Consider the following 27,649-nt stretch of genomic DNA (forward strand, 5'->3'; position numbering starts at 1 on the left):
TGGGCTTCCTCCGGGTGCTCCGATTTCCTCCCACAGTCCAAAGATGTGCGGGTTAGGTTGATCGGCCTTGCTAAATGCACGGATCAGAGGATTAGTGGGTAAAATACGTTCGGACATGGGTGTAGGGCCTGGGTGGGATTGTGTTCGGTGCAGACCCGATGGGCCGAATGGCCTCTTTGTGCACTGTCGGGTTTCAATGATTTTATTTTCAAGTCACGCTTGAAGGCAACATCATTGGAGACGGTACTCCCATGTGTCTGCTGCCCTTATCCTGTGAGATGGTCGAGATTGTGCTGTTGGAAGATTCTGTCGAAGGAGCCTTGGTGCATTGCTACTGTGCATCTTGTCAATGTTACACGCTGCTGCCACTGTGCATGGTTGGGAGTGGGGAGTTGGCGTTTCAGTTGGTGAATGGGGTATAAATCAAATGGGCTGCTCTGCCTTGAAAGGTGTTGAGCTTCTTGAGCGTTCTAAGTACCGCAGTCAAGTGGGGAGTATTCCATTGCAGTCCTGCATTGTGTGTTGTAGATGGTGGACAGGCTTTGGGGAGGCAGGAGGTGAGTGACACTCAGTGAAATTCCAAGCCTCTGACCTGCTCTTGAGCCACAATATTGATATAGCTCTTCCATGTAAGAGGTAGAGAGATTCTTCCCGCTTAGAAAGGATAGCAGAACGAGAGGGCACAGCCTCAAAATAAAGGGGGAGCAGTTTAGATCAGAGTTGAGGAGGTACTTCTTCACTCAAAGGGTGGTGAATCTCTGGAATTCTCTGTCCGTTGAAGTGGTGGAGGCTGCCTCGCTGAATATATTTAAGTCACGGGTAGATAGGTTTCTGATAAACAGGGGAATTAAGGGGAGAAAGCGGGAAAGTGGAACTGATCCACTTCAGATCAACCATGATCTTATTGAATGGCAGGGCAGGCTCGAAGGGCTAGATGGCCAAATCCTGCTCCTATTTCTTAAGTCTAATTCAGTTTCTGGTCAATGGTAACCCCAGGATGTTGACAGTGGGGGAAACAGTGATGGTAATGCCATTGAATGAAATGGGGAGATGATTTGAAATGTGAGGCTTCACAAGAAGGAAACCTTGAATCACGACGATTTATTGAAGGAAAGATAAACTGTATACAAACAAACTCAGTACAGGTACTCGTCTCATCCTGGGTTCTTAGTGAAGATTCTCTCCTTCCAGGACCTGCTCCCTCACACCTGATAGGCAATGGTTCACACGCTTTCTACTGATAGGTCCCAGAAGGGTCATGCGACCCACAAACATGCTTCTTCAAGGGGCCATGCTAGCACAGTTCGATCCTCTCTTGTTGGTGACGGCCATTGTTTGGTACCAATGTGGCTCAAGTGTTACTTGTCACTTGTCAGCTCCAGGTCTGCGTGTGTGGATGTGGATTGCAAACCCAGCTGTCTCCTTTTGCGTTGAGGTGTGAAAATTTCCATCTCAGTTTGAGTTTCTGCAGCGAGCAGGTCACATGGGTTCAGGGGAGGTCATATCCCCCTCTTCAAACCATTCCACATGAACTTGTATTGAGGGAGAAAGTTTAACACGTGGCCATCTTAGAAAGTCCAGCTCTCGTAACAATGTACAGTTCTTTAAAACAGCCCAGAACTCCATGGGGTCAAATCGAGAGCCTGTATCATTTTCTTTCGCAGAGAAATGCAAGTGCAAGTTGACACACAAAATCATTAACTGGATGTGTTGCCTTGCCTTCCATGTGCTGCATTAATTGCACAAATGTTTTTGGCGTTCGCGTGCTTCAGACAAAACAAAAAGTTTAGGTCAGGAATTTTTTGGGGAAGTGAAAGAATTATGCACAAAATATTGCAAAAAAAAATCTTGACTGTCAAACCCACAGCATCAGCTCAGTGACATCTCATTTCCTCATAGTCCACAGGACTCATTCTGGAGGAGGGCGTTCGATCGTGCTTCAGGCCGCTATCTCAGACAGACTCCATTCTCTGAGGGACATCAGTCGTTCCGAATGAACAATTAAAGCTGGCACCTTCCGAACGTTACCCTTTTACGCAGCATTGAGATACTCTGGCAGCATTGCACGCAGTGAGTAAAGGGGCAGGCGGGATTTGTTGTCTTCCTGCTGACTGTTTTCCTCTTTTGGGAATTGTTCCTGCGATCCCATTGCGTGAGTCCAACACTTGGATTCGCGTGATCTGCTGGTCCATTTTCCATTGAGTAAATCAGCCAGAAATAACACTAAGTAGAGGGTCATCTTTGAACATGTAAAAGTGTGCTCTGGTGATTAAAAATGTCATTTTTTTTGGAGGCAGAAGGAATGTTTGTTATACATGTCACAAAGGGAATGTTCTTAGTGGGTTACGCTGGTGTTATTTCATTGAGCTGGGTACGGTTTGGTTTGATTTATTATTGTCACATGCATTGGGATACTGTGAAATCACTGTTTCTTGTATTGTATGAGACTCGATTCCCCTGCTTTTGGTGAATTGAGATACACGTGAGTCCCACAGAGGTGTTTTGAAGAGAGAGAATGAGTTTCCAGAAAGAGGCCCTTCAGCCCATCGAGTCTGCACCGAACACAATCCCACCCAGGCCCTACCCCCATGTCCCTACATATTATACCCACTAATCCATCTAACCTACACATCCCTGGACACTAAGGAGCAATTTCTTAGCATGACCAATCAACCTAACCCGCACATCTTTGGACTGTGGGAGGAAACCAGAGCACCCGGAGGAAACCCACACAGACACGAGGAGAATGTGCAAACATCCACACAGATGTGACCTGAGCCGGGAATCGAACCCAGGACTCTGGAGCTGTGAAGCAGCAGTGCTAACCACTGTGCTACCGTGCCGCTAATGACCGGGGTCATTGCTGAAAAATGAAGGATCGCCCATGAAGGACAGATGAGGAGGATTTCTTCTGAGAGGAACGCTCTTCCTCAAAAGGTGGTGGAAGCAGAATCTTTGAGTAATTTTAAGACAGCTGGATAGTTTGTTAAGACCATAAGATATAGAAGCAGAATTAGGCCATTCGGCCCATTGAGTCTGCTCTGCCAATCGTTCACGGCTGATAAGATTCACAACCCCATTATCCTACTTTTTCCCTGTGACCTTTGATCCTCTTACCAATCAAGAACCTATCTATATCTGTCTTAAATACACTCAATGCCCTGGCCTCCACTGCCTTCCGTGGCAATGAGATCCACAGGTTCACCACCCTCTGGCTGAAGAAATTCCTCATCATCTTGGTTCTGAAGTGTCATCCCTTTACTCTGAATCTGTGCCCTCGGATCTGAGGCTGTCCCGCTAATGGAAACCTCTTCCCCATGTCCGCTCTATCCAGGCCTTTCAGTATTCTATAAGTTTCAATGAACGCCTCCCCCCCCCGCGCCTCCTCTAAACTCCATCAAGTACAGGCTCAGAGTCCTCAGATGCTCCTCGAATGTCAAGCTTTCCAATCCTGGGATCATTCTCGTGAATCTCCTCCTCTGGACTCTCTCCAAGGGAAGCATATCCCTTCCTTAGATACGGGATCAGCAAAGGGGCGAGAGGTGACTGGATGTAGGCAGGAATATGGAGCTGAGATTACAATTAGATCAGCCGCGATCTCAATTTAATGGCAGAACAGGCTTGAAGAGTGGCCGACTCTGACCCCTAATTCATAGATCTGTACGTATGACTGATTGGAGAAGTTAGGACTCTTTTCCTGAGAGAAATGAAGGCCGAGTGGAGATTTGATAGAGCGGTTAAGATCTACGCCTGAGAGGGGAGTGGAGGAAGGTTCAGTTGAAGCATTCCAAAGGGAATTAGACTCGGGGAGAAGTGGGGTTGAGTGGCATGAAGTGAATTACTCATCTGGAGAGCTGGAGCGGATATGATGGGCTGAATAACCTCTTTCTGCAATTCTCTCAACTCAAGATTATCAAGTTGAAGATAGTTGGGTCAGAGGGGATGAAAGTGGCCTCGCTTGTATGTGGCTTAAGATCCAAGAGGAGGAGGTGGTGGAGATGGTACTGATCTACAGCCCTATTCCAAAGCGTGAGGTTCGCCCTCCCCATCCAGGATGGCTCAGCAAGGCACCTGGAACCCTCAAAAGGGTTCACTGAGGTTGTGCTGACACTTCCCCTTCAGGCTTCTCTCGTCTTCCCACGGCTGAATGTTCTTATTTTTCGAAACTGCGTTCTCTGGAGGCTGTGGCGACAACACTTTTATAAATACTGTGGTATTTGGCGAACGTAGCATTGTTTCTCTGGGGAGATGTGGCTGGAAAATTGCAGTGTGTTGGCCAAACACAGTATTTATGTTTCCAAAGAGTGGAGCGCTAACTTATTCGCCAGTATATCACCAGCGACTCCACTTCAACATTCAGCACAGCTGAATGCAAAGAGAGCTGCAATTTTTAAAAAGCAAATTGTAATTATTTCCATGAAAAGCCTTGAGCATTCACTCACTCCTTCACCAGTGGCTGCGGTGCACGCCAGTTACAAGATGCCCTGGTGCATTGCTTTAGTGCACCTTGGATAGCGTTCTCCAGGTTTATGAGACCGAAAAGGACAAGGGCAGCAGCCACATGGGAGCAGAACCGCCTGTGAGTCGCACATTCTGACTTGGAAATCCATTGCTGCCCTGGGGTAAAAACCTGGGCCTTTCAGCCTCACGGCACTAACACCGTACCTGCATGGCACGGACCATCATGGCTCCAGAAGGTAGCTTAACCTACTCTAAGGGCAATTGGGATGATGGGGGGAGGGGTGCGGGGAGGCGCAATAGCATGCCATCCTTGCCAGCTGTGCCCACATCCTGTGAGAGAAGACAAAGAAACCGAAAAGTAAAATGAAACTAAATTTCTTGGCGGGTGGGAGGTGGGGGGGTTGTGGGTAAAAGAAAGGTCACGGCAGTTTTCAAAATAGAAACTCACTTGGAAAAAACTCTCGTCAGCTCGTTGAGCAAATAGCAGAAGCAAACAGCACACCACAAGGGTGTACTAAAAGGCGTTCACACGTACAAACAGATTTTGTTCAGCGCTCAGCATTTTGCTCCAGTAAGAAATTTCAATGAGAACATAAGAAATAGGAGCAGGAGTTGGCCATCTAGCCCTTCGAGCCTGCCCTGCCATTCAATAAGATCATGGCTGATCTGAAGTGGATCAGTTCCACTTTCCCGCTTTCTCCCCATAACCCTTAATTCCCCTGTCTATCAGAAATCTATCTACCCGTGACTTAAATATGTTTAGCGAGGTAGCCTCCACCACTTCAACGGGCAGAGAATGCCAGAGATTCACCACCCTTTGAGTGAAGAAGTTCCTCCTCAACTCCAATCTAAACTGCCCCCCCCCAAATTATCTTGAGGCTGTGCCCTCTAATCCTGCTGTCCTTTCAGAGCGGGAAGAATCTCTCCCTAGTTTACCTTTGAACATATTTAGAAGGATGTTTTCTGCGGTGCTGTCTTCATTCCCGCTATGATTTTGGAGGCTGCCTCGTGGTAATTCTGGAGAGATGCTATCAACAGCTGCTATTTTCCGACTGAAGTTGTACCTCTGAGGGGCCTGCCGCAGTAAACATAATAGATTGGGAGAAATTTTGGGCAGCACAGTGGTTCGCGCTGCTGCCTCACTGCACTCGGGACTCGGGTTCAATTCAGTCCTTGAGTGATTTGTCTATGCAGAGGTTGCATGTTCTCACCATGTCGGTGTGGGTCTCCTCCGGGTGCTCCAGTTTCCTCCCCCTGTCCAAAGATGTGCAGGTTAGTTGATTGGCCATGCTAAATTGACCCTGGGGGTATTAGGAAAGTGGGACTCTCGGAATAGGACCCGGGGGTATTATTGTTAGTACAGGCTTAATAGGTTGAGTGGTCTCCTCCTGCATTGCGGAGATTCTATAATTTGTGTAGATTCTCCAAGAGTTAATCTCTTGAGAAAGATACAGTCATGCAGTTGTTCTTTGGAATAGTGGAAGGGATACAATTTGCGGTGGTTATGCTCAGTAGAAAATTGGAGTTACTAATCGAAACAGCCTGTGAAATATTACTAAGTTCTTAGATATTCTGATAAGGATACACAAAGTCAGATGGGAGAACATTCCCTAGTGTATGAGAACAGCAGCAGAGACCTCTTGGAAGGTCTGTTCTAGGCTGTAAGCTCATTATGTTGGAAAGATCCTGCAAATGCAAATGGTTTAGAGCTGGTTTCAGTTGTGTTTGATCTTCAGTCTGCTCACCAAGACACTGGGCCTAATTTTCCACTTCAGTGGCAGCAGAAAGCTGACAGCTTCCCATTGGCACACCCCGTGTGGGCCCCACCCAACATCCTATCAACTTGCCAGAGTTTAAAATGCTCCCCAGTCCATCCAGCTGCTCCGTATTATCAACTGGTAGCCCACCCACCCCTGATCCCGAAGGTTGGGAATATCAGTTCCACTCCAAACACAAGAGCCCAGGTTGTAAATACATACATTACCGAGGGAATCCGGCACTGTATTTGTGTTAAACTGTCTGCTGTGTCGAGTGGATTACATTGGCGATGGTGTCCTGGCCAATATTTTATTCAATCCACACGGATTATCTTTCTCAGAAGACTAAAGAAATATGGCATGTCAGCTACAACTCTCACCAACTTTTACAGATGCATCATCGAAAGCATTCTTGCTGGTTGTATCCCAGTTTGGTATGGGCTCCTGTCCTGCCCAAGACAGCAAGGAACTACAAAGGGTCATGAAAGTAGCCCAATCCATCACGCAAACCAGCCCCCCATCCATTGACTCTGTCCACACTTCCTGCTGCCTTGGAGAAGCAGCCAACATATTTAAGGATCCCACGCACTCCGGACGTACTCTCTTCCAGCCTTTTCCATCGGGGAAAACGATCCAAAAGCCTGAGGTCACGTACCAACTGACTTAAGAACAGCTTCTTCCCTGCTGCTGTCAGACTTTTAACATAAGAACATAAGAAATAGGAGCAGGAGTAGGCCGTCTAGCCCTTCGAGCCTGCCCCGCCATTCAATAAGATCATGGCTGATCTGTCGTGTCTCAGTTCCACATTCCCGCCCTCTCCCCATAACCCTTAATCCCCTCGCTTATCAAAAACCCATCAACCCGCATCTTAAAAATATTAAGCGAGGCAGCCTCCACCACTTCAACGGGCAGAGAATTCCAGAGATTCACCACCCTTTGAGTGAAGAAGTTCCTCCTCAACTCCGTTCTAAACCGCCCCCCCTTTATCTTGAGGCTGTGCCCCCTCGTCCTACTGTCCTTTCTGAGCGGGAAGAGTCTCTCCACCTCTATCCTATCCATCCCATTCATCATCTTATACGTCTCAATGAGATCTCCCCTCATTCTTCTAAACTCTAACGAGTACAAGCCTAGTTTATTCAGCCTCTCCTCATAGCTCAACCCCCTCAACTCCGGTATCAGCCTAGTAAACCACCTCTGCACTCCCTCCAAGGCCAAAATATCCTTGCGTAAGTGCGGCGCCCAAAACTGCACACAGTACTCCAGCTGCGGCCTCACCAATGCCCTATACAGCTGCAGCAAGACCTCCCTACTTTTACCTCCCTACTTTTGAAAGGACTTGCCTCACATTAACTTGATCTTTCCTAGCTACGACTGTAACACTTCATTCTGCACTGTCTTGTTTTATTCTCTATGAACGGTATGCTTTATCTGTACAGTGCGCAAGAAGCAATACTTTTCACTGTGTACTGATACATGCGACGATAATAAATCAAATCTCATGGCTATTTGTGGGGGCTTGCTGTGCAAAAATTGGCTGCCACATTCCCTTAATTAGAACATTGACCACATTTCCAAAGTATTAATTGTCCATGTGCTGAGGGCATTAAAGGCAAAATATAAATCACCGCCCATCCATTTTCACCCGCTGCCCACCAACTCCAGCCCTCACGCCTGACATTCTCAGGCGGTAGAGAAATGTAAATTAGGAGTGAGAGTGGACAGAGCGATTTGCCCATCTTGACCTTGCCCTACCCTGAGCTAAAACCAGGGCTTGCAATTTTTCAGCCTCGGATGGAGGTGAAGGTGGGAAGTGTGTGTCAGGTCCTCACAGGGCAGAAGGAGGTCATTCAGCCCGTCACGACTGCACCAACCACAATCCCGCCCAAGCTCCATTCCCGTAACCCCACATACTTATCCTGCTCATCCCCTGACAGCAGTTAGACGTGGCCAATCCACCGAACCAGCAAATCTTTGGACTGGAGGAGGAAAACCACGCAGATACGGGTAAAACATGCAAACTCCATACGGATAGTGCTCAAAGCCGGGAATCGAACCTGGGTCCCTGGGTTGTGAGGCAGCAGCACTAACCACTGTGCCGCCCGTGGAATACGGAGAAAATCATTGGGATGGGAGGCTTACAGATGGAGGAAGGTGAAGGGTACAATGTTTAGAGAGTGGCGACAGAAGGATTGAGAGTGCAGGCAGGGAAAATAGCATGAATTTGGGAATTTGAAAGGTTTCTTTAAAGTTTTATTTCTTCGTGTCACAAATCAGCTTCCGTGAAATTGCAATGAAATTACTGTGAAAATCCCCACACTCTGGTGCCTGTCCGGGTACACTGAGGGAGAATTTCGCATGGCCAATGCACCTAACTCTGGAGCACCCAGAGGAAACCCACACAGACGTCGGGAGAATGTGCAGATTCCACACAGACAGTGACCAAAGCTGGGAATCGAACCCAGGTCCCTGGCACTGTGAGGCAGTAACGCTAACCACTGTGCCACCTTGCTACCCAGAGTTTGAGGAGAGGGTTTTTATTGAGTGAGTGGGCTGAAAGAAGAGATGGGTTGTGGCAGGTTAGTGAAGGGTCAGCAGTGACCTTGTGCAGAATGATACATTCCTGCATGTTTTTGCATTTAATTTAGTTATTCAACCAGCAGGAGACATGTGACATATAAGACTGGACTGTTGTAGCATACAATATACCCCTTTTAGCCTGAAGTCCCTTAATTCGAATTATTGGATAATTTGATTTGACTTAGCACCATAAATCTCCTTGTAGTTATAATTCCATTACTTAATTTGGATAATTTCAACTTCAAGGCAGTTAGATTAACAGCAGGTGACTGAAATATTAAACTACAAAGTTGCCTCCTAGGGCTATCCTGATTCCGTGTACTCTGCTATTCCTGTCCAGCATGGAGAGAAATGGAGTCATTACATATACCCCAGTGAATTTGAACTGAATGGTTCTGACACAAGGGTGTTGCTTGTGGAGCTGTATTCCTGCATGAATCATTGGGAAATGGGGAACCCCTTGACGCTGAAACGGAAAGTGCGGCGCAAGAGAGGAAAATCCCTCATTTAAATGAAGATTTTACTCATCAATTAGCCACACAACAGCGACTTGTCTTTGCATTAGCATGTTTAATATAGTAATGCATCCCAATGCTCTTTGTAAGTGGTTACCCAAACAACATCTGATGCTGGTGTACACAGGTATTAGAATCATAGAATTCTACACTGCAGAAGGAGACCATTCGGCCCATCAGGTCTGTACCGACCGCAATTGCACCCGGGCTCTCTTGCCACAACCCCACATATTTACCCTGCTAATCCCCCTGACACTAGCGTCAATTCAGCATGGCCAATCCACCTAACCCACATTTTTTTTACCTCTGTGGGAGGAAACCCATGCAGACATGGGGAGAATGTGCAGACTCCGCACAGTGACCCAAGCCGGGAATTGAACACGGGTCCCTGGAGCTGTGAGGCGGCAGTGCGAACCACTGTGTCACCATGCCACCCTTTCTTAGCAATCCCACCTAATCCCTATCCCCGTATCCCACATATTTACCCAGCTAATCCCTCTAAACGACACATCCCGGGACGCCAAGGGGCAATTGAGCGTGCTTAATGCAACTAACCCGTATATCTTTCTGACTGTGGGAGGAAACCAGAGCACCCGGAGGAAACTCGCGCAGACACGGGGAGAATGTCCAATTTCCGCACAGACAGTGGCCCAAACCCAGAATTGAGACCAGGTCCCTGGCGCTGTGAGACAGCAGTGCCAATCGCTGTGCTGCCCAAGGGGTTAGAATGGAGATGAGGGCCCTTGGTGGTATGCTCTTTCAGAGAGTTGGTACAAGTTTGATGGACCAGATGGCTTCTTTCTGCTGTGTAGACATTCTATGGGTCACCCACTTAAGACACAGATGAGAAGGGAATCTCTTCTCTGAGGGTAATGAATCTCTGTAATTCTTTGCCATGGAGAGGCTGGGTCATTGCAGATGTTCATGGTGAAATAGATGCATTTTTGATCAGTAAAGGAATCAAGGGTAATGGGGATAAGGCAGGAAGTAGATTCAATGGGTCGAATGGCCTACTTATGCTCCTACATCTTGGGTCTTATGGCAGACGTGGACTTTACCAATGTTGTGGAAATGGAACTAGTCAGTTTAAGAGATGAGATTAGGTGATGTGATCGGAAACTCACGTGTTATGACTCAGATGTCGTGACCAATGTGATTGAGTCACTGATGAGTGTGGAAGAGGGATGGAGTTGGTGGTTGAGAAGTGGAGTCTGAACGCATTTTCTTCAGATTTTCCATTATTTAATTGGAAGCATTTTCTGCTCCATCCAATACTGGATGTCTGGCGAGGTGGGAGTGAGGCCGAACTGGATGTCATCAGTGTGCATGTGGCAGGTGGATTTTTGACTTCAGATCAAAGAGGGGGGTCTTTGCGGGAAAACCAATCTAAGTGCCAGAGCAGGGGATTGTCAGTTCACGATGCGATAGATAGATCGGAACCAGGTGAGTGCAGGCCCACCCAGTTGCTTGATATCGGAGAGAAATTGGAGAAGGATGTCGTGATCAGCCACACCAAAGGCTGCAGACAGGCTGAGGAGGACAAGGAGGGAGAGATTACCTTCACCAGTCATGATAAGGGTTGCATTGATGGTGTGACAGAGGTAGAAACTTGATTGGAGGGATTCAAAGGTGGGCAAGAATAGGGGGGCAATGATGCGTGTAACAAGGCAAGGATTGATGCAAGCATAAGAACGTAAGATATAGCCCTTCGAGCCTGCCCTGCCATTCAATAAGATCATAGCTGATCTGAAGTGGATCAGTTCCACTTTCCCGCTTTCTCCCGATAACCCTTAATTCCCTTCTCTGTCAGAAACCTATCTACCCATGACTTCAATATATTTAGCGAGGTAGCCTCCACCACTTCAATGAGCAGAGAATTCCAGAGACTCACCACCTTTGAGTGAAGAAGTTCTTCCTCAACTCTGATCTAAACTGTCCCCCCCCCCCCACTTATCTTGACGCTGCGCCCTCTAGTCCTGCTATCCTTTCTGAGCGGGAAGAATCTCTCGACCTCTACCCTATCTAGCCCCTTCGTTATCTTAGAAGTCTCTATAAGATCCCCCCTCATCCTTCTAAACTCCAACGAGTACAGACCCAGTCTATTCAGTCTCTCTTCATAGTCCAACCCCCTCATCTCCAGTATCAGCCTAGTGAACCTTCTCTGCACTCCCTCCAAGGCCAAAATATCCTTCCACAAGTGCGGCGACCAAAACTGCACACAGTACTCCAGCTGCGGCCTCACCAGTGCCCTGTACAGTTGCAGCAAGACCTCCCTAGTTTTATATTCTATCCCCCTCGCTATAAAGGCCAACATCCCATTCGCCTTCTTGATCACCTGCTGCACCTGCAGACGGGGTTTTTGCGATTCGTGCACAAGGACCCCCAGGTCCTGAAAGCAGTTTTGGAGATTTGGATCGAACCCAATGTGATGAAGCATTAGCAGCTAATATGGGAGCCAGGAAAGGGAGGTTTGGTCCGCAGTTTAGTGGGAACTTTATCTCATGGATAAGATCTGTTCTGAGAGAACATGGGAGAGAAACCAAAGATGCACATTCAGGATTGAGGGCATGAGGGAGCTTTAGAGGCTGGTGAAGTGGTAAAATATTAGAGACAGCTGATCAAACAATCAATAGGACAAAATAGTTTTAACATTTGAATTCTTTTACGCAAGAAGCCTTCAGTCCTCATGTACTTGCCTGTGATGCAGAACCTGTGCTGCTGCAAAGTGACCAAAGCTGTGTTTCCTTTTTCTCCAGCAGAGCTCAACCTCAAACTACATGATGTCTGACGAACGCCGCGATAGTACAAGCAGCTTACAGAGGAAGAAACCACCTTGGCTCAAGTTGGAAATCCCTGCCAATCAGCCCCCGATGGAGGAACTCAGCTCCAATCTGGTATGAACCAAGGAATTGTTTAATCTACCTCCATCTCGGCATTGGATCACTTGTTGAAAATAAGACTCAAGACTCTTAACTGCTTTAGAGGAGCAAAGAGATTTAGGAATTCAAATTCCTAAATCTTTGGGAATATTCACTCGTGGACGTGGATATCGCTGGCTGGGCCAGCATTTATTGCCTATCCCCAGTTGCCCTTGGAGGGCAATTAAGAGGCAACTACATTGCTGTGGCTCTGGAGTAGGCCAGACCAGGTAAGGACGGCAGATTTCCTTCCCTAAAGAACATGAGTGAACCAGGTGGGTTTTTCCTGACAATCGACAATGGTTTCGTGACCATCAGTAGATTCTTAATTCTGGATTATTTTTATTGAATTTGAAGTCAAATTCCACCATCTGTTGTGGTGGGATTCGAACCTTGATCCCCAGAACGTTAGCTGAGTTTCTGGATTAATAGTCTAACGATAATACGCTCGGCCGTCGCCTCCCTGAAGCCATAGAAAATACAAACAAGAAATTGGGGATGTTATACGTTGAAATAGGTGCACGGTTGTTTCAAGAGTTGATCATGTGGTTTGATAGTGATGTGGTTGGACTGTTGTACAGGCTTCTGCTTTGACTTTCAGTTTGTACTCTGCAGTGCAGAGAAGATTGTTCAATGAACCTTTTTGTTATTTTGAATCTATGCGTGCAAGCCACACATTTCCTCCTTGTGTTAAAAAAAAAACCCCTAACGTTGTTAGGTCATTACAGAATTTATTTGCAGAAGGACAGAACTCAAAAGCATTAAATGCACTCAGAATCTTGATTGGATAAACTGTAGACAGTTCTTGTTTCTTGAACTTGTGCACAACTCGCTGCCACGTGGGGAGAAATTATGAGAGATGTATTTAAGGGAAAGTCAGATTAAACACACGAAGGAGAAAGGAATAGAAGGCTATATTTTGGGATAAAGCGTGGAGCCTAAAATAAAACATAACCGCTAGAATGAGCGACTTGGAGAAATGGCCTATTTCTAGAAGTTCCAGGTCATGTACTCTTGGGAAATGCTGTTACAGAGACATCCCATCGAGCATTCTCAGTGAGCACACAAACATCCCTCATCCTTTTCGGGAGGGATATTATGGGATGCATTTTAAAATACGTTGTTGGTGATAAATGGACATACTGGGGGCTTCATGGAAAGAGTCATGTGTGTAATAATTTGTATTATTTTGTTAGCTGGAAGGGAACTTTAGATTATGGGAGAAAGAGAAATTCAATTAATTCCTATGACTCCTGCTGTAAGCCTGGGAGCTGAAGACTGGTGCCATTTATATTTGTTGCTTCTATCTTTGGAACCATAGAACCCTGCAGTGCAGAAAGAGACCCTTCGGCCCATCGAGTCTGCACCGAACACAATCCCACCCAGGCCCGACCCCCATATCCCTACATATTATACCCACTAATCCCTCTAACCTACGCATCCCAGGACACTAAGGGGCAATTTCTTAGCACGGCCAATCAACCTAACCCGCACATCTTTGGACCGCGGGAGGAAACCGGAGCGCCCGGAGGAAACCCACGCAGACACGGGGAGAATGTGCAAACTCCACACAGACCACGACCCGAGCTGGGAATCGAACCCAGGACCCTGCAGCTGTGAAGCAGCAGTGCGAACCACTGTGCTACCGTGCTGCCCACACCATTTTCAATAAGTGAAGAAGGTTAAAGCTTAAAAGTTGGACCTCATTCTCAGGTGAAATGTCGAATTCTTTCCATCCCAATATAGTTTATAAACATGAAGCCAAAACTTGGTCCCATTGCTTTTTAGAGATGTTAATGTTCTAATGAATGGAGAAACTCCATGAATGGAGACAATCGTTCAACCCTTTTAAAATCATGGTGGATCTCTCAACTGCACGTACCCATCAGTTCAATCGCCATTCAACTGCACGTACCCATCAGTTCAATCGCCATTCAACCATCTAAACTCAAGGGAATGTAAGTCGAGGAAATGCAACCTGTCCTCATTATTGTACTCTGTTGCATAGAATCATAAAATCCCTACTGCGCAGGAAGCGGCCAATTGGCCCATCAAGCTTGCACCAACAACAATCCCTCCCGGGCCTGATTCTTGTAAACCAAACATTTACCCCACTAACCCCCCCCCCCCCGACATCCTCCCTCACACAAAGAGACAATTTAGCATAGCCAGTCAACCTGACCTGCCCATCTCTGCCCATCTTTATCACAACCAATCCACCGAACCCACATATTTTTGGACTGTGGGAGGAAACCGGAGGAAACCCACACAGACATAGGGGAGAACCATTCAAACCCCACACTGACCCGAGGCTGGAATTGAACCCGTGTCCCTGGCGCCACGAGGCACCAATGCTAACCACTGTGCCTCCACCTGGTCCGAAGGGGCACACTCTACCAAAAAGGCAGCTGCTTTCTTCATGAGTTATTCTTATTGTCAATGGAAAAGCAACTATTCTTCCTCGTCCAGGATCATAAAGGATATTAGTTCAGCTTCTGCAGAGAATTACAGCTCTGGTAACACGACAGCACACATCCTTTTTCAGAAGATCAAAAAACAACCGGCCTTCAGCCAGGCTCTGGAGCTCAGTAGAAAAAAGTTATGCACTTGGCTGAACAGGTCAGAGAGCGAACGGTGTCGCTGAAGAGAGAGATAGCTTATTCAAGTACTTCCTTCCCCCATGCCCACCCCACCTTTCGCTACTCAAATTGAGATACTTCCCTTAAACAGGGGGAATAATTTTGAGGGTGAGTTTCCAGTTTATACAGGTTGGTGTAGGAAGAGAAGAACTGAACAGCTTGTAGTTCTTTATCACGTTGGATAATTGGGAGTTTGCCAGCAGCATCCGTACAACGTGACGTCCCGTGAGTGTTTCAAAGCCAGGACAAGGGTGCTGGAGCAGAAAGAAGGTGGTCACTGAGAGAAAGTGAATGCCAGCGAATTAATTTAGCATAAAATGCGACATTCGAATGCTTTTTTTGGATTATCAGTCATGAAAGCAAGAAATTTTATCCCCATCCAAAAGCGTACCATTTGCTGTGTGGGTTTTTGTTCTGCTTGTTAATGTGAGATGGATTTTCTGTTCAAGACGGGTATAAGGTAACCTGTTTCTGGGATAGCTTTCTCTGCGAAACAATGGCCTAATACTGTACATCTGTTTTTTATGGCTGTGAATCGAAGCAAGGTTTCCAGTTCCAGCGCAAGCGATATCGGTCATTTATCCAATTACTCAAGATGGTAGTCACTGCCTTGATTTGTTCTGGGAGAGCAGTGTCTATCCCCTCACAACCAGTCCGAGAGACATCATTCAGAACTCCAGCAGGGACTTGCGTGCAGTCGTGGAATTATCATGGACAATTAAACATAAATAGATGAGAACGGAAATGAAAGAAAGTTACTGTTTATAACACCAACATTTTGCTCTCCGAATGTGAATGGTTATCGTGTGTGCGTTGGTAAGTCACGTCTGTCCATTGAGGCATACAAGATGATCAGAGGGTTAGATCGGATGGACAGTGAGAGCCTTTTTCCTCGGATGGTGACGGTTAACACGAGGGGACATCACTTTAAATTGAGAGGTGGTAGTTATAGGACTGATGTCAGAGGTAGGTTCTTTACTCAGAGGGTAGTAAGGGCGTGGAATGCCCTGCCTGCAGCAGTTGTGGACTCGCCAACTTTAAGGGCGTTCAAATGGTCAGCGGATAGGCATATGGATAACATTGGAATAGTTTAGGTTAGAGGGTCATTAGATTGGTTCCACTGGTCGGCGCAACATCGAGGGCCAAAGGGCCTGTACTGCGCTGTAATGTTCTATGTTCTCTTGTGATGTTTGCTGGTTCCTTTTGTGGAAGTTACTCTCAATATCCTGAAGGCCGACACTGTGCCTCACACAATGAGTTCCACTTTGCCTGCAGGACGTTAAATAAGGAATATATTCGCACTGTGCGATTCAAGGAAAGGTTGCCTTCGATGGGAAGCGTTTATATGTGGCGGATGAGAGAGCTGGAAGTGATGACGCCCTCTCTTTCGGTCCATCTGCTTCTCCTGCACATCTTTTCAAAATTAAGCAGAAAGGAAATGCTTCCAGTCGTGTTTAAGTCTTGTCAGAACTGGTTTGGGTTTGGTGACAATGGAGAACAGATGCTAACTGATGACACTGCCACAGATGTTAGAGGTTTGGGCCGGCTCATTATGAATAAATTTTGCTCACTCACTACTCGCCAACCTCTCCTCAACCACCCCCAGTTTACAAGAGAAGCGAGATACCGGGGAGTTCACATTCACGTTGTGGAATCAAAAATTCCAGTAGAACATGCCGGAAGTACTTGAGAAGTCTCTGTGGAGATGGAAAGAGTTAACGAGCTGCAACCTCCAGGTTCCTCAGTGTTGGATGTGTGGGGTGGAGAGTGCGGTGGAACCTCCTCTCGAAACCTCACTGCTAAGAGTTTGCACAGGGGCCGAACCATCCCCTGGGTGCTTCCCCTGCACTGTGTCCCATCAGAGACTGTGACCTCAATTGCAAACTTTGGACGGTTTCACCAGGGTTACAATAGTTACTCTGAAAAGTGAGGAAAATTAAAAACCACTTCTTGTGTAAATATTGTGGAAACCCAGAGTGTCCCCCACCCCCTGCCAAGGAGCATTCCCCAACCCTTCAGGGGACATCCCCCGCCCCCCCCCCCCCATCCCACCCAATCCCACCATCCCCCCCCCCCCACCCCAATCCCACCCAATCCCACCATCCCCCCCAATCCCACCCAATCCCACCATCCCCCCCCTCCACCCCAATCCCACCCAATCCCACCATCCCCACCATCCCCCCCCAATCCCACCATCCCCCCCCCTCCACCCCAATCCCACCCAATCCCCCCATCCCCCCCAATCCCACCCAATCCCCCCCCCAATCCCACCCAATCCCACCAACCCCCCATCCCCCCCATCCCCCCCCCCAATCCCACCCAATCCCACCATCCCCCCCATCCACCCCAATCCCATCATCCCCCACCCCGATCCCACCCCGATCCCACCATCCCCCCCCCATCCACCCCAATCCCATCCCACCCCGATCCGACCCCAATCCCACCATCCCCCCCATCCACCCCAATCCCATCATCCCCCAATCCCCCCCACCCCGATCCCACCCCAATCCCACCATCCCCCCCATCCACCCCAATCCCTTCATCCCCCCCATCCCCTCCATCCACCCCAATCCCACCATCCCCCCCTAGTCCCCCCCATCCACCCCAATCCCACCCAATCCCCCCATCCCCCCCCATCCACCCCAATCCCACCCAATCCCACCATCCCCCCCCATCCACCCCAATCCCACCCAATCCCACCATCCCCCCCCATCCACCCCAATCCCACCATCCCCCCCCTTCCACCCCAATCCCACCATCCCCCATCCCCCCCCCACCCCAATCCCACCATCCCCACCGTCCCCCCCATTCCCACCATTCCCACCATCCCCCCCCATCCCCCCCCCATCCCCTCCATCCACCCCAATCCCACCATCCCCCCCACCCTCCGCAATCCCCCCATCCCTAACTAAACGTTCCTCCACAGCATTCCCAGATTCTGAGACTCCCCCTAGCTGCACGGGATTTCCCTGGGCTTGACTTTGACCCACAACCTGACACCCTGTCCCCAATCTGCAGACATGACCCTACCTCGATGGAACACCCCCCGGTGACGTCTTTTTCCACCTCCCCTCCCCCCTCCGCCCCCGGCCCCCAGCCCACCCCAACTCAGATTTAACACCCTCCCTCTCCCCACCAATCCTATCCACTTCCTGTCTCCCTGGCCTGTTAGTTTCTATTGGACATTTCAACGAACTTGCTTCATGGCAGCTCCTGTTGTCAAAGAAAGAAGGGGCCCGTTCCCCTCCGGTTCGCCTCCTGCACTTTGGTGCTGGGCCTCTCCTGCACCGTTGGGCCTTGCCCAGCCTGAGTTGGAAGGTTGGGCGAGACGGGCACAGAATCGGTAAATGGGCGCGGGGTGGCAAATCCATCTGGTTGCCGTTCCAAGGAAGCTACAGCGATCCAACCATCCAACACATCCATACCTCCAACAAAGAAAATTCCACCACAGGAACAGGCCCTTCAGCCCCTCCAAGCCTGCACCGACCATGCTGCCTGTCTGAACTAAAACCTCCTACCTTACTGGGAACCAGATCCCTCCATTCCGATCCTATTCATTTATTTGTCAAGACGCTCCTTAAGAGGCACTACCATTTCTGCTTCCACTACCTCCCCCAGCAACGAGTTCCAGGCACCCACCACCCTCTGTTAAAAAATAAATTGCCTCGTACATCTCCTTTAAATCTTAAACCTATGCCCCCAGTAATTGACTCTTCCACCCTGGGAGAAAGCTTCTGACTATCCACTCTGTCCATGCCTCTCATAATCTTGTAGACGTCTATCAGGTCTCCCCTCAACCTCCATCACTCCAGTGAGAACAAACCAAGTTTCTCCAACCTCTCCTCATCGCTAATGCTGTCCATACAAGGCAACATCTTTTCTGTACCCTCTCCAAAGCCCTCACATCCTTCTGGTAGTGTGGCGGACAGAATTGAACACTATATTCCAAGTGCGGCCTAACTAAGGTTCTATACAGCTACAACATGACTTGGCAATTTTTCACCTGCTGAGAATTTCCAGCATTTTCTGTTTTTCTCACTACCTGTTTCAGTGTCTCCTCCTGGTCAAGCGCATTGGGATTGTCTGAAGTACGTGACTCCTATTTTCACCCAATTCCAGAACTTTGAAATATAGCAGGAGGCCATTCAACCCAATGCTTCTGGTCACTTGGGTACACGCTATTCTCCTGCGCCAATCTGACCACCTTCAAGGACAGCCACCTTCAGCAGCATCATACAGTCATAGAACAATATAGCACAAAAACAGGCCCTTCAGCCCAACCAGTCCATGCCAGCCATGGTGCCCAGCTAGTCCCAATTGCCCATGTTTGGCCCATATCCCTCTAATCCTTTCCCATCCATGTACTTATCTTACCTCAGCCACTTTCTCTGGTAGCTCATTCCAAATACACACCACCCTCTGCGTGAAGTTGCCCCTCATATCCCTCTTAAATCTTTCCATAGAAGATCATAGAAACCCTTCAGTGCAGAAGGAGGCCCTTCGGCCCATTGAGTCTGCACCGACAACAATCCCACCCAGGCCCTATCCCCGTATCCCAACATATTTACCCGCTAATCCCTCTAACCCACACTTCCTGGGACGCTAAGGGGCAATTTAGCTTGGCCAGTCAACCGAACCTGCACATCTTTGGACTGTGGGAGGAAACCGGAGCACCCAAAGGAAACCCACGCAGACATGGGGAGAACGTACAAACTCGGCACAATCAGTGACCTGAGCTGGGAATCGAACCCAGGTCCCTGGAGCTGTGAAGCAGCAGTGCTAACCACTGTGCTACCGTGCCACCTCTCACCTTAAACCTATGCCCTGTTGTTTTCAACTTCCCTACCTTGGAAAAAAGACTCTTCATTCTATCAATACCCCTCATGATTTTATGCACCTCAGTCAGGTCATCCTTCATTTTCCTATGCTCCAAGGAATAAAGACCTAGTCTGGCCAACTGCTCCCTGTAACTCAGGCCCACTAGACCTGGCAATATCCTGGTGAATCTTCTCCACACTGTTTCCAATTTATCTATGTATTTCCTGGAACAGGATGACCAGATACCCAAGTGTGGCCTCACCAATGACTTATACAACTGTAACATTATGTCCGAAATCCGATACTCATTGCTCTGATTGATGAAGGCTAATTTGCGAAACACCTTCTTCACCATCCTGTCCACCTGTGACACCACTTTTAACAAACAATGTGCTGGTGATCCTCTGTTCCTCAACACTCCCTAGGGCCCTACCATTCACTGTATAAGTCCTACCCTGGTTTGACTTTCCAAAATGCAACACCACACACCTATCTGTATTGAAATCCATTTGCCAATCCTGGGCCCACTTCCCTAACTGATCAAGATCCCCCTGTATGTTTTGATAACCTTCTTCGCCATCAACAATACTTCCGAATTTAGTATCATCTGCAAACTTAGTTACCATGACTTGTACATTCACATCCATTTATATCAGTAACGAATAACAAGGGTCCCAACGCCAACCCCCGAGGCACACCACTCGTCACAGTGGTTAGCACTGCTGCCTCACAGCGCCGGAGGACCAGGTTCGATTGCTGGCCTGGGTCATTGTGTGCGGAGTTTGCTCATTCTCCCCGTGTCTGCGTGGGTTTCCATCGGGTGTTCTGGTTTCCTACCACAGCCCAAACGATGTGTTGGTTTGATGCAAAAGCAAAATGCTGTTAAAGATTCAACAGACCTGACCACATCTGTGGAGAGAGGATAAAGTCATTGTTTCGAGTCTGGGTGACCCTTCGTCAGAGCTCTGGGATCCGACTCCAGAATTTTCACAGTAACTTCATTGCAGTGTTAATGGACACCTATTTGTGACACTAATAAATACACTAGACACTCCAGATCACTTCACGTTGTCCTCCAATACTAGTCAATCGAAACAGTTTGACACAAGTGAGCTGGGAGCTGCCACTTGTAGATAAAACTGTGTCAGAGCAGTGGGAGAGCTTCAAGGAGGAGATAGCGCGAGTACAGGGCAAAACATTCCCTGTAAAGACACAGGGTGGAACCTGGACTAAAGAACCCTGACAGAATGGTCAGCAGGAATAAAATAAAAAGAAGCTTGCAGCAGACACCAAGCGCTCAATATGGCAGAGACCTAAGTGGGGTACAAAAAGTGCTTGGGGGTGGGGAGGGGTGGATCTTACAAAGGAAATTAGGAAAGACAGTGCCTGAAAAAGCATTGGCAGGTAGAATAAAGGAAAACCCAAGTTTGTCGGGGGGGGATTAAATATATATAAAGAGTACCTAGGGAATTTGGGACCATACAGGTAATCTGTGTGTGGATCCTGATAATGGGGTGAATCATAGAACCCTACAGTGCAGAAAGACGCCCTTCAGCCCATCGAGTCTGCACCGAACACAATCCCACCCAGGCCCTACCTCCATATCCCTACATATTAGACCCACTAATCCCTCTAACCTACACATCCCTGGATACTAAGAGGCAATTTCTTAGCATAGCCAATCAACCTAACCCGTACATCTTTGGACTGAGAGGAAACCCACGCAGACACGAGGAGAATGTGCAAACTCCACACAGACGGTGACCCGAGCCGGGAATCGAACCCAGGACCCCTGGAGCTGTGAAGCAGCAGTGCTAACCCACTGTGCTACCGTGCCGCCCATGGTGTCGTGGGCGTTTCACAGCTCTTCGACAATAGTGTACCTCACTCCTCATAACTGACCAGGCAACAGTTGGAGGTGAAGAAGCTTACTGGAGTAAAGCAAGGGAGCCAGCTTCCCGTCTGTGGCTTGCAGGTTCCCTGAGTGAAGGGTTACAATGGCAATTATACCTCCGGGCTCAGCTACAAGTAATTTATATACATCAAAAAGTAACATTTATCTTTAGTATTGTCTATAATCTATTCCAATCAATATTCCCACTTATGACACTCAACATGATTTCAGTTAACCAGTGACAGCATCAACACACTTGCCTTATTCCAATATCCGATTACGAATGAGACGTCTCTCTGCAATATCCTATCAGATAATGAAGCATGTATTCAAAATCCTTGACAGCCTGTAACTGTGATTGGAGCAGTGGCTTGAGACTCCCTCGTAGCTGCCAACATTACCGTGTCTGTTGATTAGTCTCCTTTATGTGTAGTCACAGCCTCTTCACAGAAATTCTTCCAGCATTTATCTGATTCGAAACCCTTTCACGCGGGTACAAACCTCACTGGATACTTTGCCTTGGCCTTCACACTGGAACAGGATGACCCAGGTATAGGAATCTTGGTGGAGGTCGGTGAAGGATTCGAGGAAATTGACACAGACAGAGGAGGTACCAGCAGGTTGAGCTGCCTGAGGCAGCGTGGATTTGTTAAGGGAAGGTCGTGCTTGACAAATGTAATCCGAGGTAAGCGGGAGTGTTGATGAGGGTACATGTCAACTGTATGATGTGGTCTATGTGGACTTCAGTAAGGCTCCTGATCAGGTTCCTCATGTCAAACAGGTCAAGAAAGTAAGAGCCCATGGAATCCAAAGCTAAGAGGTACAGTTAGGACTTTATTCCCCGGAGCGTAGAAGAATGAGGGGAGATTTGATAGAGGTGTATAAGATTTTGATGGGTATAGATGGAGTGAATGCAAGCAGGCTTTTTCCACTGAGGCTCGGGGAGAAAAAAAAACCAGAGGGCATGGGTAAAAGGTGAAGGGTGAGATGTTTAAAGGGAATATTAGGGAGGGGTTCTTCACACAGAGAGTGGTGGGAGTGTGGAATGAGTTGCCAGATGAAGTGGTGAATGCAGGCTCACTTTTAACATGTAAGAAATACTTGGACAGGCACATGGAGAGGGATATGGTCCAAGTGCAGGTCAGTGGGACAAGGCAGAAAAATGATTTGGCACAGCCAAGAAAGGCGAAAGGGTCTATTTCTGTGCTGTAATGTTCTCTGGTTATATTAAAACCAGAGGGATGTTTCTGCGACTGGAAATCTGTTTCCAGTGAGGTTCTGCAGGGGACCTTGCTTTTTTGTAGTGTACACTTATGATTTGCACTAAAATGTAGGCACTGTGATTCAGAAGGTCACTGATGAAATGAAAATTGATAAGGTGGTGAATGGTGAGGAGGATATCCGTGGACTGAAGGAGAGATTCAATGGATTGATCAGGTGGGGCAGAACAGTGAGAAATAAAATTTCAACTGGGAAAAGCGTGAGGAAATGTCCTTGGAAAGGAGTAACAAGGCAAAGGATTACTTTATGAATGGTCGGACCCTGGAAAGCTACTCAGAATCAAAGGGAACTTGGACTGTATATCGTTAGATCCCTGATCATAGAATCCCTGCAGTGCGGAAGGAGACTATTCAGCCCATCGAGTCTGCACCAATCACAATTCTATCCAGGTCCTATCCCCATAGCCCCATGCATTTACCCCAGCTAGCCCCCACCGACAGTAAGGAACAATTCAGCATGGCCCATCCACCTAACCCGCACACCTTTGGATGTGGAAGGACACTGGAGCACCCAGTGGAAACACGTGCAGACACGGGGAGAATGTGCAGACTCTGCGCAGACAGTGACCCAAGCCGGGAATCGAACCCATGTACCTGTGCTAACCACTGTGCCGCTCTACAGCAGGACAGGAAGATGAGGTGGTTCAGAAGGCATGTGGGATACTTCCCTTAATTAGACGAGGTATACAATGCAAGAGCAGGGAGGTCATGCTGGGACTGTATAAAATGCAAGTTCGGCCATAGCTGGGGTACAGATCTGGTCACCACAAAATCGGAAGGTAGTGATTGCGCGACTGTGGGCCAAGTGCGAGAAATGGGACCAGTGCAGTTGGATCATTTTTGACTGGAATGGACTGTGTGGGCCGAATGGCCTCATTCTGTGCTGCAAACGTTTATGAATACCCGGCCGGTTGGTTGGCTGCCGGCTCACAGTAACCATCTGGCTCATTGGCTGTCGGCTCTCAGTAACCGGCCGGCTGATTGGTTGCCGGCTCGCGGAGCCCGATTGGCTGCTGGCTCACAGTAACCATCCAGCTCATTGGCTGTCGGCTCTCAGTGACTGGCTCGATGATTGGCTGCCAGCTGTTTTTGCGTGACGAGAGTTTTATGTCAACTCATGTTGTAAGAGTGTGCAAAGTGACAGCCGTTTCCAATTTCTATCAGAAGTCTAACGATATGGATTAAGATTCAGTGTCGTGCAAAGAATGTTGAAGGAACAACAAGTTGGATGTAATGTTTCTTTCTTAGTCTGCTTGTCTGACTTTTGAGATATCAACACTTCAATTTTGATACGTATTATTTCACAATCTGTATCTGAAAACCATTTAAAGAAGCAAAGTCACAACTTTTTCCGGGAGGAGATGTCTCGGCCTTTTAACTAAGAACAAGTGTAGCATCGACCCAGTTGATAGGTTACATTTCAGGTTCGTTTGAAGCAATTTTTCAAAGCGGCGTCTCGGCCTTTGGCCAAGATCTAAATGAGATCGAGCCTGGGAGGAGGAGGTATACCTACTCCAATCAGCTTGGATCGTGTGGATGAAGCCCAAGACAGGAGGTGAGAGCCCTGTCTTGTCAGCTTGGATTGGGAATGTCCCAACTTGTTGGGACTCTGAATTGGACTTGATTGAATTGGAATAAAAACAAAAAGAAAGCAGGCTCTCCCCCACCCCACCCCCACCACCCCCCCCCTGCCATTTTTTAATGATCTTCGAGAGGCCAGTGTTGTGAGTTACGAGGGAGACACCTTCTGTGATGTCGAGCAGCGTTGTGTCTTTACGCTAAGGAACTGAGGCACCGAGTCTGTTTTTTTTCTTTTCATGCTTTGGGGCTGCTCCCAGACGATATTCTCTGAATTCAGAATGTGGAGGAGTCAAACATCAGCACAGGAAACAGGCCCTTTGGCCCAACAAGCCCGCGCCGCCCAATTTAACACTCAGCGAGACTTTTTTGTCCACCTCTCGTGGAACTCCACAATAAACGGGGGTGCAAATTTAGGGAATTAAATGTGCGCCAGATTAAGGGAGATCCGATTCAGGGAGTCCACAGCGGACTTTGACAAGATCTTTGTCACGTACTTTTGTCCGTCACGCAACGTCACTTTCGATCAAGCGGCTCACGACATGAGGCAAGCTCCAGGCTATTAAGTTGGCACAACTTCACGTGACTGGATAGGCCCATGAGCAGTGGTCCCACCCATTTGGAAGCCAGCCAAACTGAGCCAAAGGGTGGGAAAATCGACAGGCATTTCCCAACGCAGAGCAAAGACCAGACAGCCAGGTTTATCCAGCAGGGGGTACGGAATGCTTCCAGTATGGGAAGACTGGATGCTTTAAGCATTTCTGTCAATCCAAAAACTTTTAACTGAGGTCGGAAATGAGGCAATATTGATGAAACGATCCATCCAACAAATTGGAAATCAGTACAAAAGTGAAATTTCAGAGTTTCTAGTGAAGTTTAATCAAGACTATCGATCTCTTAAAATGCAAATACCACCTTTAAAATTGATACTGGAACTGGTTCTAACGTATTGACAGACAATTTTGACTGGCTTACGCAAGAATTCTTCATCCATCAGATATTACATGACAAGGTCTAGGTGGCACAAGCCTTTCAATAAAAGCATAAGAACATAAGAAATAGGAGCAGGAGTCGGCCATCTCGCCCTTCGAGCCTGCCCCGCCATTCAATAAGATCGCGGCTGATCTGAAGTGGATCAGTTCCACTTTCCTGAACTCTCCCCATAACCCTTAATTCCCCTGTCTATCAGAAACCTATCTACCCGTGACTTAAATATATTCAGCGAGGTAGCCTCCACCACTTCAACGGGCAGAGAATTCCAGAGATTCACCACCCTTTGAGTGAAGAAGTTCCTCCTCAACTCCGTTCTAACCTGCTCCCCCCTTATCTTGAGGCTGTGCCCTCCAGTTCTACAGCATAATTGCTTGTCCTCGTTTCAAGGGGTGGGAAATCACTGATTTTTCTGTCCACAATCAACTCGCATCCTTATTGAGTAGAGATGTGGGTGTATTTCTCAGGATTCTGAGAAAAAAAGATGACCTGAGCAACTTGCAGGGCAGGAATTTCCATCCGCGTTCGCCCACGAAACTGGAAAATCCCTCCCCAGGTCAGTGGATTTTTCCATGGTCCGGCCCTCGCCCACGAGGATTCCTGTGGCAGGCGGAATGGAAAAACTCACCCCATTGTCTTTGATGGAACAATCTTCAACTTTCTATTTGTAATCAGTGGAGACTCAGCCTACGGCAGTTAAAGGGGGTTTATTCAATCTGCGCTGAGTTCCTTTCCGTCACAGAGACGGGGTGGCACGGTAGCACAGTGGGTTAGCACTGCTGCCTCACAGCTCCAGGGTCCCGGGTTCGATTCCCGGTTCGGGTCACTGTCTGTGTGGAGTTTGCACATTGTCCTTGTGTCTGCGTGGGTTTCCTCCGGGTGCTCCGGTTTCCTCCCACAGTCCAAAGATGTGCGGGTTAGGGTGATTGGCCATGCTAAGAAATTGCCCCTTAGTGTCCAGGGATGTGTAGGTTCGAGGCATTAGTGTACAGGATTAACGTAGGGATATGGGGGTAGGGCCTGGGTGGGATTGTGTTCGGTGCAGACTCGATGGGCTGAAGGGCCTCTTTCTGCACTGTAGGGTTCTATGGTTCTATACATCATCCACTGGACCCTGGGCAAAGATTGAACTTATGAATCTCTCTGGTCTTTACGAAGCTTGGCCAGATGTGCAGATCCAGAGGTGCCGTGACAAGATGGCGGCCATTGGCATGAACATCTGATGGACCTCAACTTAGTCTTTCAGAAGGAAATGATGAGGAAGAGGACATTACAGCATTGAGTGATCTGTTAGAGAGTGGGACCCTCGAGTCAGTCTTTCCGATCGATAGGTGCATTATATGACACTTTATTTGAGGGGTTGACTGTGACTGAGCAGCATTCAGATCTTTGTTGCATTGAACCTGCCAATGGAACCTCCAATCTATGGCCCAGTTGCCCATGAAGGTTTTTCCAGAGGAAATGCCTTGCCTGATTCCAGGGCGGCACGATGGCACAGTGGTGAGCACTGCTGTCTCGCAGCTCCAGGGACCCGGGTTCGATTCCCGGCTCGGGTCACTGTCTGAGCGGAGTCTGCACATTCTCCCCGTTACTGCGTGGGTTTCCTCCAAGTGTTCCAGTTTCCCCCCCCCGCAGTCCAAAGATGTTAAATTGCCCCTTAGTGTGCTGGGATGCGTCGGTTAGAGGGACTAGTGGGGTAAATGTGTGGGGCTGCGGGGATAGGGCCTGGGATGGGATTGTTGTCGGTGCAGACCTGATGGGGCAAATTACCTCCTTCTGCGCTGTGGGGATTCTATGACTCCATGTGGGAGTCCATGGCGGAACTCAGGAGATGTCCATTCTATTCACTTCACTGTTTGCCTCAGAAACCTGGACAATAAAGATCCGTGGAAGAAAATGTGGTTGCTACGACGTGCTCAAGATTCCATATACACAGCATATGACAAAGGAAATGAGATTGCAAATCGCAAGAACAAAAACTGCTCTGGAAAAAGTGACACCGTTCAAGAAAGTATCAGTATTTCAGCCGTTTGAATCAGAGCTACGGCGATTTCTCCTTGAGGGTGAATTGGAGGACAGCAGAAAGAGGCATTGCCTTGGGTGAGGGACACTACAGAATGGTGCCAATGAGTCGTGGTGGAGTATGGCACGCTGTGACGCAAGAATAGGAGTGGCGACAAGCAGGGCAAGACGTTTAAGGCTAAATTATTGGTGTGTGTTGA

The 27,649-nt window shown here is 48.1% G+C and overlaps 1 protein-coding gene across 2 annotated transcripts in view; it reads left to right on the plus strand.

Moving 5' to 3' along the window:
- Nucleotides 1–1,958: 1,958 nt before the first annotated feature.
- Nucleotides 1,959–27,649, plus strand: part of rhbdf1a (rhomboid 5 homolog 1a (Drosophila)) — a 163,150-nt gene continuing 137,459 nt past the window's right edge. Inside the window, exons 1-2 of one of the 2 annotated variants that reach the window (XM_080206281.1) lie at nucleotides 1,959–2,070; nucleotides 12,067–12,204. In XM_080206281.1, coding sequence (XP_080062407.1) covers nucleotides 12,088–12,204 — 117 coding nt within the window. In that variant the 5' untranslated portion in view covers nucleotides 1,959–2,070; nucleotides 12,067–12,087. The remainder of the gene's footprint in view (nucleotides 2,071–12,066; nucleotides 12,205–27,649) is intronic. The other variant, XM_080206282.1, reaches the window with a different exon arrangement.

This window comes from Carcharhinus amblyrhynchos, chromosome 18 (genome assembly GCF_965287045.1).
Source record: "Carcharhinus amblyrhynchos chromosome 18, sCarAmb.v2.hapA, whole genome shotgun sequence".
In the NCBI taxonomy this organism is placed as follows: domain Eukaryota; kingdom Metazoa; phylum Chordata; class Chondrichthyes; order Carcharhiniformes; family Carcharhinidae; genus Carcharhinus; species Carcharhinus amblyrhynchos.